Here is a 16,340-nt window from a genome sequence, read left to right as displayed (position 1 = left end):
GATAGTAGTTTAATCGTAGACATAGATATCTATAAAACAAAACTAAAGTCCCAGAACTACTAAACTGGTGAGGCAGCATTTATAGTGAATGAGTCACCCATTCCATCTCTCCAGAGGTGCTGCTTGTCCCGCAGAGTGCCTCCAGCATTCTGTGCCCATCCTCAGTGTAAACCAGCATCTGCAGTTCCTTCCTACAGTGTTTAGTTTAGTTGAGAGATACAGTGCGGAAACAGGCCCTTCGGCCCATCCAGTCCACGCTGACCAACGATCTCCACACACCAGCACTGCCCTACACGCTGGGGACAATTTACAACTTTTAATGAAGCCATTTAACCTACATTTGTAGTGAGAAGAATAAGTAATGTTTTGGGTCAATGACCCTTAGCATGGATGTCCTGAAACTTTAATTATTTCTCTCTCCACAAATGTTATTTGACGTGGTGAGTATTTCTGAATTTTGTTTTTACTTTTCAATAGAAATTTCTGATTCATATTTTTGCGATATCTTTGTTTCTTTTTCAAGATACAAGATACGAGATACATGTATTTGTCACATGTGCCAGTTGGTACAGTGAAATGTGGTCACCGTACAGCCATACAATAAAATAAAGAACACAACACACGATAGTCCAACATAAAACATCCCCACACAGCAGAATCAAAAGTTTCCCACTGTGAGGGAAGGCATCAAAATCAGTCATCTTCCTCTAATGTTCCCCAATGTTCACCCGTGGTCAGGGCCTCCCCGAGCCGCTCCGCTCCTGTTTATAAGTTGTAGGAGCAGAATTATGCCATTCGGCCCATCATGTGTCAAACTTTCCCTCCCAACCCCATTCTCCTAGTGTTGCACAAAGCCGCACTTACCATCCCTTGTAAATTGTACATTTGTTTAAAAATCTAATTAAAAAACATTTACGGAAAAAAAAAGCCCATTCTCCTGCCTTCCTCCCATAACCCCTGATGCCCGTACTAATTAAGATTCTATCCACCTCCACCGTCAAAATGGCCTCCACAACCTTCTGTGGCAATGAATTCCACAGATTCACTAGCCTCTGACAAGAAATTCCTCCTCATCTCCTTTCTAAAGGAACGTCCTTTTATCACGAGGCTACAGTCTCTAGTCCTAGACAGTTCAGTTTAGTTTAACTTAACTCTTCAAGCTAAAGAAGTGTCCTTTGAAGTTTAAAGTTAGTTTATAGTTGCGTGTACCAAGGTACAGTGGAAAACGTTTGTTGCATGCCAGCAGAAAGACAATACGTGATTAAGAAGTTTAAGAAGGAACTGCAGATGCTGGAAAATCGAAGGTAGACAAAAGTGCTGGAGAAACTCAGCGGGTGAGGCAGCATCTATGGAGCGAAGGAAATAGGCAACGTTTCGGGCCAAAACCCTTCTTCAGACTGTCTGAAGAAAGGTTTCGGCCCGAAACGTTGCCTATTTTCTTTGCTCAATAGATGCTGCCTCACCCGCTGAGTTTCTCCAGCACTTTTGTCCACTTGATTAAGAAGGATGAGGGGGCGGAACTTGATTGAAACGTGCCGAATAGTGAAAGGCCTGGATAGAGTGGACGTGGAGAGGATGTTTCCACCAGTGGGAGAGTCTATGACCAGAGGCCACGGCCTCAGAATAAAAGGACGCACTTTTAGAAAGGAGATGAGGCAGAATTTCTTTAGTCAGAAGGTGGTGAATCTGTGGAATCCATTGCCACAGAAGGCTGTGGAGGCCAAGTCAATGGATATTTTCAAGGCGGAGATTGACAGATTCTTGATTAGTATGGGTGCCAGGGGTTATGGGGAGGCAGAGGAATGGGGTTAGGAGGGAGAGATAGATCAGCCATGATTGAATGGTGGAGTAGACTCGATGGGCCATATGGCCTAATTCTGCTCCTACAACTTATGTGATGCTATGGAAGTGCTGGTGGGCACTTGGACACAGTGGAGCGATGTGGGGGTGGCAGTGGGCAGATGGTCACTTATAAGGAAGGCCGGAGGATTTGCGACGCCTTCTTAACCCGGCAAGGGTTTTTAAAATTACATTTGGCAAAGAGCTTCCCTCTGCTGGTGGCGTGGGCCTTCTTAATGGGCACAAGGAGTTCAGTTTAAACAACATATCGCGGTGATTTTGTTTTTGTGGCCATTATCCAGTTCCAGGTGAGTAGAAAGATTTGAACCTGACTGCCATTTTAAAGAGCGATGTAGAAAAAGCTCTCGAACACATAATCGGCCGCAAAACACCGACCCTGGGTTGTTCAGTGTAGGAAGGAACTGCAGATGTTGGGTTACATAGAAACATAGAAAATAGGTGCAGGAGGAGGCCATTCGGCCCTTCGAGTCAGCACCGCCATTCATTGTGATCACGGCTGATCGTCCCCAATCAATAATCAGTGCCTGCCTTCTCCCCATATTCCTTGATTCCACTAGCCCCTAGAGCTCTATCTAACTCTCTCTTAAATCCATCCAGTGATTTGGCCTCCACTGCCCTCTGTGGCAGGGAATTCCATAAATTCACAACTCTCTGGGTGAAAAAGTTTTTTCTCCCCTCAGTTTTAAACGGCCTCCCCTTTATTCTAAGACTGTGACCCCTGGTTCATGACTCGCCCAACATTGGGAACATTTTTCCTGCATCTAGCTTGTCCAGTCCTTTAATAATTTTATATGTTTCTATAAGATCCTCCCTCATCCTTCTAAACTCCAGTGAATACAAGGAACACCGAAGATAAGACACAAAATGCTGGGGTAACTCAGCGGGACAGGCAGCTTCTCCGGGTAGAAGGAATGGTGACGTTTCGGGTCGAGACCCTTCTTCAGACTGAGCGTCAGGGGAGGGGAGGTCACGGGGAAGCTGAGTTACTCCAGCATTTTTGTCTACACACTGGTTGGTGAGCTCAAAAAGAAACAAAACTTAGTGTAGTTTAAAGATACCGCGTGGAAACAGGCCCTTCAGCCCACGCCGACCATTATCCCGCACACTGGGTACAACTCACGGAGGCCAATTCACCTACAAACCTGTACGTCTTTGGTATGTGGGAGGAAACCGGAGCACCGGGAGAAAACCCCACAGTGTCACGTGCAAACTCCACACAGACAGCGCCCGAAGTTAGGATCGAACCCTGGTCTCTGGAGCTGTGAGGCAGCAGCTCGACCCGCTGCGCCACTATGCCGCCCCTTATCTTTATGTCATCATAAAAATTGGCAACGGTACCTTTGATCCATTCATTCAATTTATTCATGTGAATTATAAAACGTCATGGTTTTAGCACTGATCTTGCAACATGCCGCTCATTGTATCCTGTCAAGAAATGTGAGACCCATTCATGCCACTTTGCTTCCCGTTAAGCCCCTGTCCCACTTTCCCGAGTTTCTCCCGAATTCTCCCGAGTTTTCCCTTTGATTCAAACTCGGAGAATTACGGTAATAGCCACCCGTAGGTACTCGCGGCTAACGTCCCGACTTACCTGATGCTCCGAGTACCTACGGCTGGCATTACGAGCCGCTACGAAATATCCACGGACTCCTACGGACATTCTCCGAGTTTGAAGCAAGGGGAAAACTCGGGAAAATTTGTGAGTAACTTGGGAAAGTGGGACAGGGGCTTGAGCCAGCCAACATTTTGCATCCAACATCCCAAGTTTCGTCATTCAAAATAACCTTTGATTCGGGCGACGTTTCGGGTCGAGACCCATCTTCAGACTGAGAGTTGGGGGGGAGAGGGAATTTCACCAGAGATGCTGCCTGACCCGCTGAGTTACTCCAGCACTTTGTGTAACCAGCATCTGCAGTTCCTTCCCACAGAACATTTTCAGTACCATGTCAAATGTTTTCTAGACATCCAAACGTAAGTCTGAAGAAGGGTCTTGACCCGAAACGTCACCTATTCCTTTTCTCCGGAGATGCTGTCTGATCCGCTGAGTTGCTCCAGCTTTTTATGTCTACCTTCGATTTAAACCAGCATCTGCAGTTCTTTCCTACACATCAGCAGTTCCTATGGTTGAGTTCTTCATTAGGATGGAGAGTGACATTGTTAATTCAGAAACAATGGTTCTGAACTTAAAGAAAGGTAACTTTGAGGGTATGAGATGTGAATTAGCCAAGATTGACTGGCAATTAATTCTAAAAGGGTTGACGGTGGATATGCAATGGAAGACATTTAAAGACTGCATGGATGAACTACAAAAATTGTTCATCCCAGTTTGGCAAAAGAATAAATCAGGGAAGGTAGTGCATCCGTGGATAACAAGGGAAATCAGGGATAGTATCAAAGCGAAGGATGATGCGTACAAATTAGCCAGAAAAAGCAGCATACCGGAGGACTGGGAGAAATTCAGAGACCAGCAGAGGAGGACAAAGGGCTTAATTAGGAAAGGAAAAATAGATTATGAAAGAAAACTGGCAGGGAACATAAAAACTGACTGCAAAAGTTTTTATAGATATGTGAAAAGAAAGAGATTAGTTAAAACAAATGTAGATCCCTTGCAGTCAGAAACAGGTGAGTTGATCATGGGGAACAAGGATATGGCGGACCAATTGAATAACTACTTTGGTTCCGTCTTCACTAAGGAAGACATAAATAATCTGCCGGAAATAGCAGGGGACCGCGGGTCAAAGGAGTTGGAGGAATTGAGTGAAATCCAGGTTAGCCGGGAAGTGGTTTTGGGTAAATTGAATGGATTAAAGGCCGATAAATCCCCAGGGCCAGATAGGCTGCATCCCAGAGTACTTAAGGAAGTAGCTCCAGAAATAGTGGATGCATTAGTAATAATCTTTCAAAACTCTTTAGATTCTGGAGTAGTTCCTGAGGATTGGCGGGTAGCAAACGTAACCCCACTTTTTAAGAAGGGAGGGAGAGAGAAAACGGGGAATTACAGACCAGTTAGTCTAACATCGGTAGTGGGGAAACTGCTAGAGTCAGTTATTAAAGATGGGATAGCAGCACATTTGGAAAGTGGTGAAATCATTGGACAAAGTCAGCATGGATTTACAAAAGGTAAATCATGTCTGACGAATCTTATAGAACTTTTCGAGGATGTAACTAGTAGCGTGGATAGGGGAGAACCAGTGGATGTGGTGTATCTGGACTTCCAGAAGGCTTTCGACAAGGTCCCACATAAGAGATTAGTATACAAACTTAAAGCACACGGCATTGGGGGTTCAGTATTGATGTGGATAGAGAACTGGCTGGCAAACAGGAAGCAAAGAGTAGGAGTAAACGGGTCCTTTTCACAATGGCAGGCAGTGACTAGTGGGGTACCGCAAGGCTCAGTGCTGGGACCCCAGCTATTTACAATATATATTAATGATCTGGATGAGGGAATTGAAGGCAATATCTCCAAGTTTGCGGATAACACTAAGCTGGGGGGCAGTGTTAGCTGTGAGGAGGATGCTAGGAGACTGCAAGGTGACTTGGATAGGCTGGGTGAGTGGGCAAATGTTTGGCAGATGCAGTATAATGTGGATAAATGTGAGGTTATCCATTTTGGTGGCAAAAACAGGAAAGCAGACTATTATCTAAATGGTGGCCGACTAGGAAAAGGGGAGATGCAGCGAGACCTGGGTGTCATGGTACACCAGTCATTGAAAGTGGGCATGCAGGTGCAGCAGGCAGTGAAGAAAGCGAATGGTATGTTAGCTTTCATAGCAAAAGGATTTGAGTATAGGAGCAGGGAGGTTCTACTGCAGTTGTACAGGGTCTTGGTGAGACCACACCTGGAGTATTGCGTACAGTTTTGGTCTCCAAATCTGAGGAAGGACATTATTGCCATAGAGGGAGTGCAGAGAAGGTTCACCAGACTGATTCCTGGGATGTCAGGACTGTCTTATGAAGAAAGACTGGATAGACTTGGTTTATACTCTCTAGAATTTAGGAGATTGAGAGGGGATCTTATAGAAACTTACAAAATTCTTAAGGGGTTGGACAGGCTAGATGCAGGAAGATTGCTCCCGATGTTGGGGAAGTCCAGGACAAGGGGTCACAGCTTAAGGAATAGGGGGAAATCCTTTAAAACCGAGATGAGAAGAACTTTTTTCACACAGAGAGTGGTGAATCTCTGGAACTCTCTGCCACAGAGGGTAGTCGAGGCCAGTTCATTGGCTATATTTAAGAGGGAGTTAGATGTGGCCCTTGTGGCTAAGGGGATCAGAGGGTATGGAGAGAAGGCAGGTACGGGATACTGAGTTGGATGATCAGCCATGATCATATTGAATGGCGGTGCAGGCTCGAAGGGCCGAATGGCCTACTCCTGCACCTAATTTCTATGTTTCTATGTTTCCTACACATTACATTTGCTTCCTCCCCTTTATCAATGTTACCTCGTCAAAGAGCTCCTATGAAGTGATCAAGTGCTGTATAGAGGTTTGAAACCATGAGGATGAGGGGTGATCTTGTAGAGGTGTACAAAGTCATGTGCACAAAGAGGTGTACAAAGTCAAAGATCAGGTAGATGCACAGAGTCTCTTGCCCAGAGTAGAGGAATCGAGAACCAGAGGACATAGGTTTAAGGAGGGGGGGGGGGGACAATTTAATAGGAATCCGAGGGGTAACCTTTTTACATGAAGGGTGATGGGTGTATGAAACGAGCTCCTGAAGGAGGTAGTTGAGGCTGGTACCATCGCAACTTTTAAGAAACATTTCGACAGGTACATGGATAGGACAGGTTTAGAGGGATACTAGACCAGGTATAGACCCATTAGGTCTGCCCCCCCCCCCCCCCAACGGTTGTGGTTCCCCCAACGCAATATTCCACCACTCACCCGTTCCCCCAACGCAACTGAAGGCGTTCCTCAACGTAAGATTCCAGCACTCCCCTGCCATCCTCAGCAGTGGACTTTAAAAAAAAAATAATCCAACTGCACCTCCCCTGCCTGCTGGGAGGCACAGAGATATGGAAGGGTACAGTGTGAAAACAGGAAATCAAAGGAGACGGAGATCAAGGAAAATGTAGAATAGATCATTGTTAGCTGGGGGAAGGTGACAGCGAGGCCTACAAAAGTAACATTTAATCAGGAGGATCTTCAGAATGGTCGGAGAACTAGGATGGGGGAGGGATGGAGAGAGAGGGAAAGCAAGGGTTACTTGAAGTTGGAGAAGTCAATATTTATAGCGCTGGGTTGTAAACTATATCGGGGCGGAGAGACAAGTCCAGAAAGAGCTCAGGCCACACGCAGCGCCACCTGTGGCCGCCCAGCGAATTTCAAGTACGCTCTCGTGATTCTGTCTATATTAAAGGAGGGACTGGACAATCAGTTACCGGAAAGTAGGCGGTGGACCTGTACTACTCACTACCTTATCTACTTCCACCGCCACCCCCCTGACTGCATGCTCCAGACGCCCGCTACTCTCCGCGTGCAAACACAAAATTGCCCCCGCATATCTCCTTTAAGCTTTTCCCCTCTCATCTTAAGTGGCGCAGCGGTAGAATTGCTGCCTTACAGCGCCAGAGACCCGGGTTTGGATACAGGCAATGCTGGCTTGATCATGGTTCCGATGAGGTTTTGTGTCTGACTTGTTTACTCGTCTATAGGGGGGTTGCACGTAAGGTCACTGGGTCATAGGGCTTGACGCACAGAGCCGTTCAATCCATCTGGAAGACATCCGTCACTTCCGGTATATGTTATTAATGCTAGAAAAGCGTACTTTCCTACCTGTTAAAAACCGCCGTAGTGTTGAATTTTTGCGCTGAAAAAAATTGTGGAAGTTGTTGTCCCTTCAGCTCTCGCTTCTATCTACCGTCGTTTCTCCTCGCTTTTGGAATTGTGAAGTAGGCTAAATGTCTCACACGCTTATCCCGATTTCCATAATTATTTACAGCGCACAAATTGACAATTTTGGCGGGTTTTAACGGGCCCGCTACGCTGGAAACAATGGTAAGTGCCTACCTGCAGTTCATCGCGCGTACTCCCCTTGGAATAGCGTAGCAACAGTACGGGTCATGGGTCGTGACCCGACTGCCGTGAAACCTCCCTATGAGATGCAGCCTTGCCTGTTTGGCACCGAGCCAGTGCTTTTTAAAATTTCCGTACCAGCATGTTATTCAAGGTCACACACATGAAGCTGCAGTGATATTTCCTAGTTTTATGTTTGTCTCTTTATTCCTAGTCCTCCCGGCTCCCCGACCAACCTAGGTTATTTACCAGCAACTGCTGCCACCACCACTATCCCCACCCACTCTGGCACCATCGTCAGGATGCAAGGACTAGCTCACAACACGGGAGTCAAGGAAATCCTTAATTTCTTCCAGGGATATCAGGTTAGTAGCTCTCTGAAACGTCAGACGCTAGAACGCTCAGACAACCCTCTCGAGTGAAACTGCATTGTAACTGAGAGAGTGGTACGGTGGCACAGGGGTAGAGTTGCTGCCTCACAGCGCCAGAGACCCGGGTTCGACCCTGACTACGGGTGCTGTCCGTAAGGAGTTTGTACATTCTCCCCGTGACCCGCGTGGGGTTTCTCCGGGAAGCTCTGGTTTCCTCCCACACTCCAAAGACGTACAGGTTTGTAGGTTGTGTTTAAGAAGGAACTGCAGATGCTGGAAAATCGAAGGTACACAAAAATGCTGGAGAAACTCAGCGGGTGCAGCAGCATCTATGGAGCGAAGGAAATAGGCGACGTTTCGGGCTGAAACGTTGCCTATTTCCTTCGCTCCATAGATGCTGCTGCACCCGCTGAGTTTCTCCAGCATTTTTGTGTACCTCAGGTTTGTAGGTTAATTGGCTTGGTAAAATTGTAAATGGTCCCGGGTATGTAGTCTGGTGTTAGTGTGCGGGTGATCGCTGGTTGGTGCGGACCCAGTGGGTGAAGGGCCTGTTGTCGAGCTGTATCTCTTAAACCAAAAATTCAGTCTAAAGATGTCGCAATGTCAGTAAATGTACTTTACAGTTATTAATGTATTTTACATACTGGTTACGCCAGCTTGCTCATAAGAGTCAAGAGAGTTTATTGTCAGGTGTCCCAGATACGACAATGACATTCTTGTGGACAAAGAAATAATGTGTGGTCAATTGGATAAGATACTGCCAGCACTTGTGAGAATCATAGCATATTAAGGAGGAAGATGGCATCATGAACAAGAGTGGAGACAGAAAATTAAGTAGTATTTATATTATAATTTTATTAATTGTATATGCAATATCTGGATTTCTGTTATTGAGAAATCTTTTAATTGATTCTGAAACTTTGATGCAGATTTAATCGACACGGGTTTTGGGGCAGCACATCGGCGCAGCAGGTAGTGCTGCTGCCTCACAGCGCCAGAGACCCCTGTCCGATCCTGACGTCGGGTGCTGTCTGTGCGGAGTCTGCACGTTCTCCCTGTGACCGCGTGGGTTTTCTCCGGTTGCTCCGGTTTCCTCTCGCATCCCAAATAAGTGTCTGTAAATGCCCCAGAGTGCGTAAGGAAACGGATGGGGAAAATGGGATAACACAGAACTGGCGTGATCATTGGCCGGGCGTGGACTCGGTTGTGTATCGTACCTGGTAGCCGACAACACTGATTTTCAAACCAACGCACTAATCTGAGCGACGATCGCAAGAGGATTCATAAAGTTTTGCTTTTAATGCATAATTAGTTCCTGTGTAAAATTTCTGTAAATGTGTCTTTGCAGATAAAACCAGGGAATGCATGAAATGGTCAACATGATTTATTTAGCTTATTTCTAGTTGGGGACAAAAAAAAATCAGTGAACCTAATGCTTAAGAAAGAACTGCAGATGCTGAAAAAATCAAAGGTAGACAACAATGCTGGAGAAACTCAGCGGGTGAGGCAGCATCTATGGAGCGAAGGAATAGGTGACGTTTTGGGTCGAGACCCTTCTTCAGACTGATGTGGGGGTGGGGGGGGGGGGGGGCAGGAAGAAGAAAGGAAGATGCGGAGACAGTGGGCTGTGGGAGAGCTGGGAAGGGAAGGGGATGGAGGGAGAAAGTAAGGACTACCTGAAATTGGAGACGTCAATGTTCATACCGCTAGGGTGCAAACTGCTCAAGCGAAAAATGAGGTGCTGCTCCTCCAATTTGCGGTGGGACTCACTCTGGCCATGGAGGAGGCCCAGGACAGAAAGGTCGGATTCGGAATGGGAGGGGGAGTTGAAGTGCTGAGCCACCGGGAGATCATGTTGGTTATTGAGAACTGTGCGGAGGTGTTGGGCGAAGCGATCGCCAAGCCTGCACTTGGCCTCACTGATGTAGAGCAGCTGACACCTAGAACAGCGGATGCAATAGATGAGGTTGGAGGAGGTGCAGGTGAACCTCTGCCTCACCTGGAAGCGGTGGGGGTGGCTTGGGTGGGAAGGGATGAATTGACCAGGGAGTTACAGTGGGAGCTGTCTCTGTGGAAACCTAATGTGGCATGTGTGTCTGTGGGTGTATGACTGGCCTACCTTGCACCAACTCCAATTAAAGATCATTCATCAGAGACATTGACTCTGTTGGGGACAGTGGCACATCATGTAGTCAGGGTCCAACCCTGACTGTTCGGGCACCATGTTATAGGAAAGATATTGTCAAGCTTGAAAGGGTTCAGAAAAAAATTACGAGAATGTTGCCAGGACTAGAGGGTGTGAGCTATAGGGAGAGGTTGAGTAGGCTGGGTCTCTATTCCATGGAGCGTAGGAGGATGAGGGGTGATCATTTAGAGGTGTATAAAATCATGAGAGGATTAGATTGGGTAGATGCACAGAATCTCTTGCCCAGAGTAGGGGAATCGAGGACCAGAGGACATCGGTTCAAGGTGACGGGGAAAAGATTTGATAGGAATCCGAGCGGTTACTTTTTCACACAAAGGGTGTTGGGTACATGGAACAAGCTGCCAGAGGAGGTAGTTGCGGCTGGGACAATCCCATCGTTTAAGAAACAGTTGGACAGGTACATAGATAGGAAAGGTTTGGAGGGATATGGACCAAGCGCAGGCAAGTGGGACGTGTAGCTGGGACATTGTTGGCCGGTGTGGGCAAGTTGGGCCGAAGGGCCTGTTTCCACACTGTATCACTCTATCACTCTAACCCGGGTCTCTGGCGCTGTAAGGCAGCAACTCTTCGGCTGTGCCATTGCCTATCTCTGCCAACCAAATCCCTTTTCATTGAAAGTGATTAGAGGCCACATTACATCGATAACCAGCGAGTCCATGGGGACCAGCAGGTAAATTCATTGGAGCCACATTTGAGGAACGAGAGAAGATTCTGCTGTTGCCTCCATGATCAGTACCACCTTTGGCCTCTGCTTCACAATGGGAGCACAAAGCCGCCAACTTATGTCCTTTCAGTCAAGAACTGAGGTCAGTGGGGCGGCACGGTGGCACAGTGGTAGAGTTGCTACCTTACAGCGCCAGGGACCCGGGTTTGATCCTGGCTACAGGCGCTGTCTGTACGGAGTTTGCACGTTCTCCCTGTGACCTGCGTGGGTTTTCTCCTCAGTCTTCCTTTTTTTTGCTCCCAAACTCCAAAGACGTACAGGTTTGTAGGTTAATTGGCTTGGAACAAATGTAAAATTGTTCCCAGTGTGTGTAGGATAGTGTTAGTGTGCGGGGATCGCTGGTCCGGGCGGACTCAGTGGGCCTGTTCCCGCGCTGTAGCTCTAAACTAAACTAAACCAACTTCCGATCCAAGGGAATGATAATTTTTCTATCTGAAGATTGTGGAGAGAGCCTGACGAATTATCACCCATATCTGAGGAAGAATGTGCTGGCGTTGGAGAGGGTCCAGAGGCGATTTAGACAATAGACAATAAACAGTAGGTGCAGGAATAGGCCATTTGGCCCTTCGAGCCAGCACCGCCATTCAATGTGATCATGGCTGATCATCCCCAATCAGTACCCTGTTCCTGCCTTCTCCCCATATCCCCTGACTCCGCTATTTTTAAGAGCCCTATCCAGCTCTCTCTTCAAAGCATCCAGAGAACCGGCCTCCACCGCCCTCTGAGGCAGAGAATTCCATAGACTCACCACTCTGTGTGAGAAAAAGTGTTTCCTCGTCTCCGTTCTAAATGGCTTACTCCTTATTCTTAAACTGTGGCCCCTGGTTCTGGACTCCCCCAACATCGGGAACATGTTTCCTGCCTCTAGTGTGTCCAAGCCCTTAACAATCTTATATGTTTCAATGAGATCTCCTCTCATCCTTCTAAACTCCAGAGTGTACAAGCCCAGCTGCTCCATTCTCTCAGCATATGACAGTCCCGCCATCCCGGGAATTAACCTTGTAAACCTACGCTGCACTCCCTCAATAGCAAGAATGTCCTTCCTCAAATTGGGGGACCAAAGCTGCACACAATACTCCAGGTGTGGTCTCACTAGGGCCCTGTACAACTGCAGAAGGATTTACGAGAATGATCCAAGGGATGATTGGGTTAACGTATGAGGAGTGTCTGATGACTCTGGGTCTGTACTCACTGGAATTTAGAAGGATGAGAGGACGCCTCTTTGAAACCTACCAAATAATGAAAGGCCTACATAGAGTAGATGTACCTTTAGAATGGAGATGAGGAATTTCTGATGTGAGAGGGCATATCAAAGCTTACAAGGAGAAGGCAGTAGAATGGGGTTGAGAATGAAAAATAGATCGGCCATGATCGAATGGCAGAGCAGACTCGATGGGCCGAATGGCCTAGTTCTACTCCAATATCTTATGGTCTAATCCATTGGTAGAATGTTAGCTTCTCACTAGACGGCTGGCGGACCCGTTGGGTCCCTGTCACACGGAAGTCCCGTTCCCCCAACGCAGGACCCGCACTGCGCAGGTCCGACTGTGGCGTTCAAAGTTGTGCCGTTGACTGCAGAAATTAAGTTAAAGTTAATAAAGTAAATAGAGGACCTGTGGAGGCGTTTGTAAAATGGAAGGAAACTTAGCCGTTGGAGGCAACCCTCCCCCGACTGCGCAGGCGCGGCGGGCAAGTAGGGGGCGCTGTTTTAAGTGAATTTAAGTTTTAAATTTCAATAACATGCAAAATATAACATAAATCTGAACAAAACACACAAAGAAAGCAACAAACAAGATTAAAGTTTTAGTAATATATAGATAGATAAATAACTGTTAGTAAAAAGAAAACGCAGGAAAAAAAAGTGGCGAGAGATTTTAACAAACCTTTCACTCGCTTAATGAAGCTTTGAAGCTCAGAGGAGAATGAATGTCTTATGCAAGACACATCTTTTCTATTGGGATTAGCCAATGCCAGAGGTATGTTTGTATTGGTGTGGAGCAGTTAATACTGGATTAATAACCAGCATTAACTTATTCACGCTACAATAAACCAAACTCTAGCACTTGAATCATTGTTTATTTTAAATACAATGAGGAATGTTGTAGGGTTTTTTTTCTCACATATGAATGAAAGAAGCTTGTGCAATTGGGAACAATGGAATTTCCACCCATTCGTCACCCTCAACATTTTACACAGAGGGTCGTGGGTGCCTGGAACACTCTGCCAGGATAATGGTGCAGGCAGATACCACAGTGGCATTGAAGAGATTTTTGGATAGTCCATAAGTGCGAGCTCGAGGGGCCGAATGGCCTACTCCTGCACCTATTTTCTATGTTTCTATCTGCAGTTGTTTTCTACAGCTAGATCAATTGGCCCAATAATCCAAGCGGCATTCAGTCACGTTCATAGGTTCTCAGAGCAGAATTAGGCCATTCAGCCCTTCAAGTCTACTCTGCCATTCAATCACGGCTGATCTATCTCTCTCTCTCAACCCCATTCTCCTGCCTTTAGTTCAGTTTAGTTTAGAGATACAGCACGGAAACAGGCCCTTCGGCCCACCGGGTCCGCGCCGACCAGCGATCCCAGCACATTAACACTGTCCCACACCCACTAGGGACAATTTTTACAATTACCAAGCCAATTAACCTACAAACCTGTACGTCTTTGGAATGTGGGAGGAAACCGAAGATCTCGGAGAAAACCCACGCAGGTCACGTACAAACTCCGTACAGACAGCGTCCGTAATCGGGCTCGAACCTGGGTCTCTGGCGCTGTATTCGCTGTAAGGCATCAACTCTGCCTCTGCGCCACCGTAACTGCCTTCTCCCCATAACCCCTGACAACCGTACTTCCGAGCTAACCGAACCATGTATTATTCAGGCAACCGAACCATGTATTATTCCCTTATTGCATCTATAAACTGCAAATGGCTCGATTATAATCATGTATCGTCTTGCCGCTGACTGGATAGCAGGCGACACAAACTTTTCACTGTACCTCGGTACACGTGACGAAAAACTAAATTGAACTAATCAAGAATCTGTCAATCTCCGCCTTAAAAATATCCATTGACTTGGCCTCCACAGCCATCAGTGGCAATGAATTCCACAGATTCACCACCCTCTGATAAAAGAAATTCCTCCTCATCTACTTTCTAAAGCTACGTCCTATTATTCTGAGGCTGCGCTCTCTGGTCCTAGACTCTCCCACAAGTGAAAACATCCTCTCCACATCCACTCTATCCAGAAGGTGGTGAATCTGTGGAATAGGCCTGCGGATATGCAGGGAATGGAGTGATATGGATTATGGGCAGGCAGGTAAGGATGGATTTTGGCATCATGTTCGGCACAGACATTGTGGGCCAAAGAGACTATTCCTGTGTTGCTCTGTTCTACGTTCTAACTTTGGAAATAAGCAGCAAGTGAGCTCAAGTGAGACAATTTAAGCTGATTAAGTGGAAGGTCACACTGTAACTATATTTTCAATTTGCTGCAAAAGACCAATTATCCTCCCCCTATTCACGATAACTTCCAACTGTCCGAACTGTAGTTGGCCAGACGGAACGATATGTTGCCTTGGCCTAGGCAGAGTGGATGTGGAGAGGTTGTCCATAAGAGGATGATTAGTACGGGGGTCAGAGGTTACGGGGAGAAAGCAGGAGAATGGGGTTAGGAGGGAGAGATAGATCAGCCATGATTGAATGGCGGAGTAGACTTGATGGGCCGAATGGGCTCCTATCACTCATGACCTTATGCCTTATGATGTTTCCACTAGTGAGAGAGTCTAGGATCAGAGGTCATAGTCTCAGAATTAAAGGACATTCCTCTAAGAAGGAGACAAGGGTGAATTTCTTTGGTCAGAGGGTGGTGAATCTGTTGCCACAGAAGGTTGTGGAGGCCAAATCAATGGATGACTTTATGACTTTAAGCCAATGGATGGCTTTAAAGCAGAGATAGACAGATTCTTGATTAGAACGGGTGTCAATTGACAATAGACAATAGGCGCAGGAGTAGGCCATTCGGCCCTTCGAGCCAGCACCGCCATTCAATGTGATCATGGCTGATCATCCACAATCAGGGGTTATGGGGAGAAGGCAGGAGAATGGGAGAGATAGATCAGCCATGATTCAATTGCGGAGTAGACTTGACGGGCCGAATGGCCCAATTCTGCTCCTCTCACAAGAAACTATGAAGATGATTACCAGTTTGCACAGGCATTTTATTATTGGCCTCAGAAAACCCATTATGATTAACTGTCTTAGTTTAGTTTAGAGACACAATGTGGAAACAGGCCCTTCGGCCCAATGAGCCCGCTCCGACCAGCGATCCCCGCACACTAGCACTATTCTGCAGGCGAGCGATGATTTGGTTTTTTGAACCAAAGCCAAATTATCCAACAAACCTGGCACATCTTTGGAGTGTGGGAGGAAACCAGAGCAACCGGGAAAAACCCGCGTGGTCACGAGGAGAGCGTACAAACTACAGCAGCACCTGTGGTCAGGATTGAGCCCGGGCCTCTGGAGCCGCAAGGTAGCAACTCTCAAGAGAGGGAGTTAGATAGAGCTCTTAGGGCTAACAAAATCAAAGGATATGGGGGGGGGGGGGAAGCAGGAACTGGGTACTGATTCTGGATGATCAGCCATGATCATATTGAACGGCAGTGCTGGCTCGATAGGCCGAATGGCCTACTCCAGCACCTATTGTCTATGTAACTCTACCGTTGCACCACTGCGCAGCCTATAACACAAACGGGTCCTGTTTATAACATTGGTTATCTTTCACTCAGTCACCTCATGTAAATTTTGTTTGTTTGTTTGTTTGTTGAAACCAGTCAATCATTTTGTCCTTAGACAGCTCAGTGGTTGTACCAGGTCAAATGCCTGTGTAACCAGTTAATTCATTACAGAGGGCACAGTGCCCTATCTTTTATATATTTTGTTTAACCTCAAGTACGTTGTTTTTTCCCATCAGAATGCCATTGTTTGTCAGAGTTATTTTCCATGTCACTGGACAAATTGGAACTTGTGATTAGCCATAAATATGCCTGTTCAAAAATGTAGCTGTCCTGCCTTTTGTTTAGTTTGGAGATACAGCACAGAAACAGGCCCTTCGGCCCACCGAGCCCATGCCGACCAGCAATCTCAGTATACTAGCACTATCCTACAC

At 46.7% G+C, this 16,340-nt stretch overlaps 1 protein-coding gene across 6 annotated transcripts in view; it reads left to right on the top strand.

Annotated features, from left to right (window-relative positions):
* The window catches only part of esrp1 (epithelial splicing regulatory protein 1), a 105,148-nt gene that overhangs the window by 77,335 nt on the left and 11,473 nt on the right, over positions 1-16,340 (top strand). For 4 of the 6 annotated variants that reach the window (XM_033020087.1, XM_033020086.1, XM_033020089.1 and 1 more), the window contains one exon: positions 8,089-8,239. The exons of the other annotated variants lie outside the window; for them this stretch is intronic. In XM_033020087.1, the coding sequence (XP_032875978.1) occupies positions 8,089-8,239 (151 nt within the window). The remainder of the gene's footprint in view (positions 1-8,088; positions 8,240-16,340) is intronic. 6 annotated transcript variants of the gene reach the window in all.

This window comes from Amblyraja radiata, chromosome 4, assembly GCF_010909765.2.
Source record: "Amblyraja radiata isolate CabotCenter1 chromosome 4, sAmbRad1.1.pri, whole genome shotgun sequence".
Taxonomy (NCBI): Eukaryota; Metazoa; Chordata; class Chondrichthyes; order Rajiformes; family Rajidae; genus Amblyraja; species Amblyraja radiata.
This window is presented reverse-complemented; position numbering and strand designations above follow the sequence as displayed.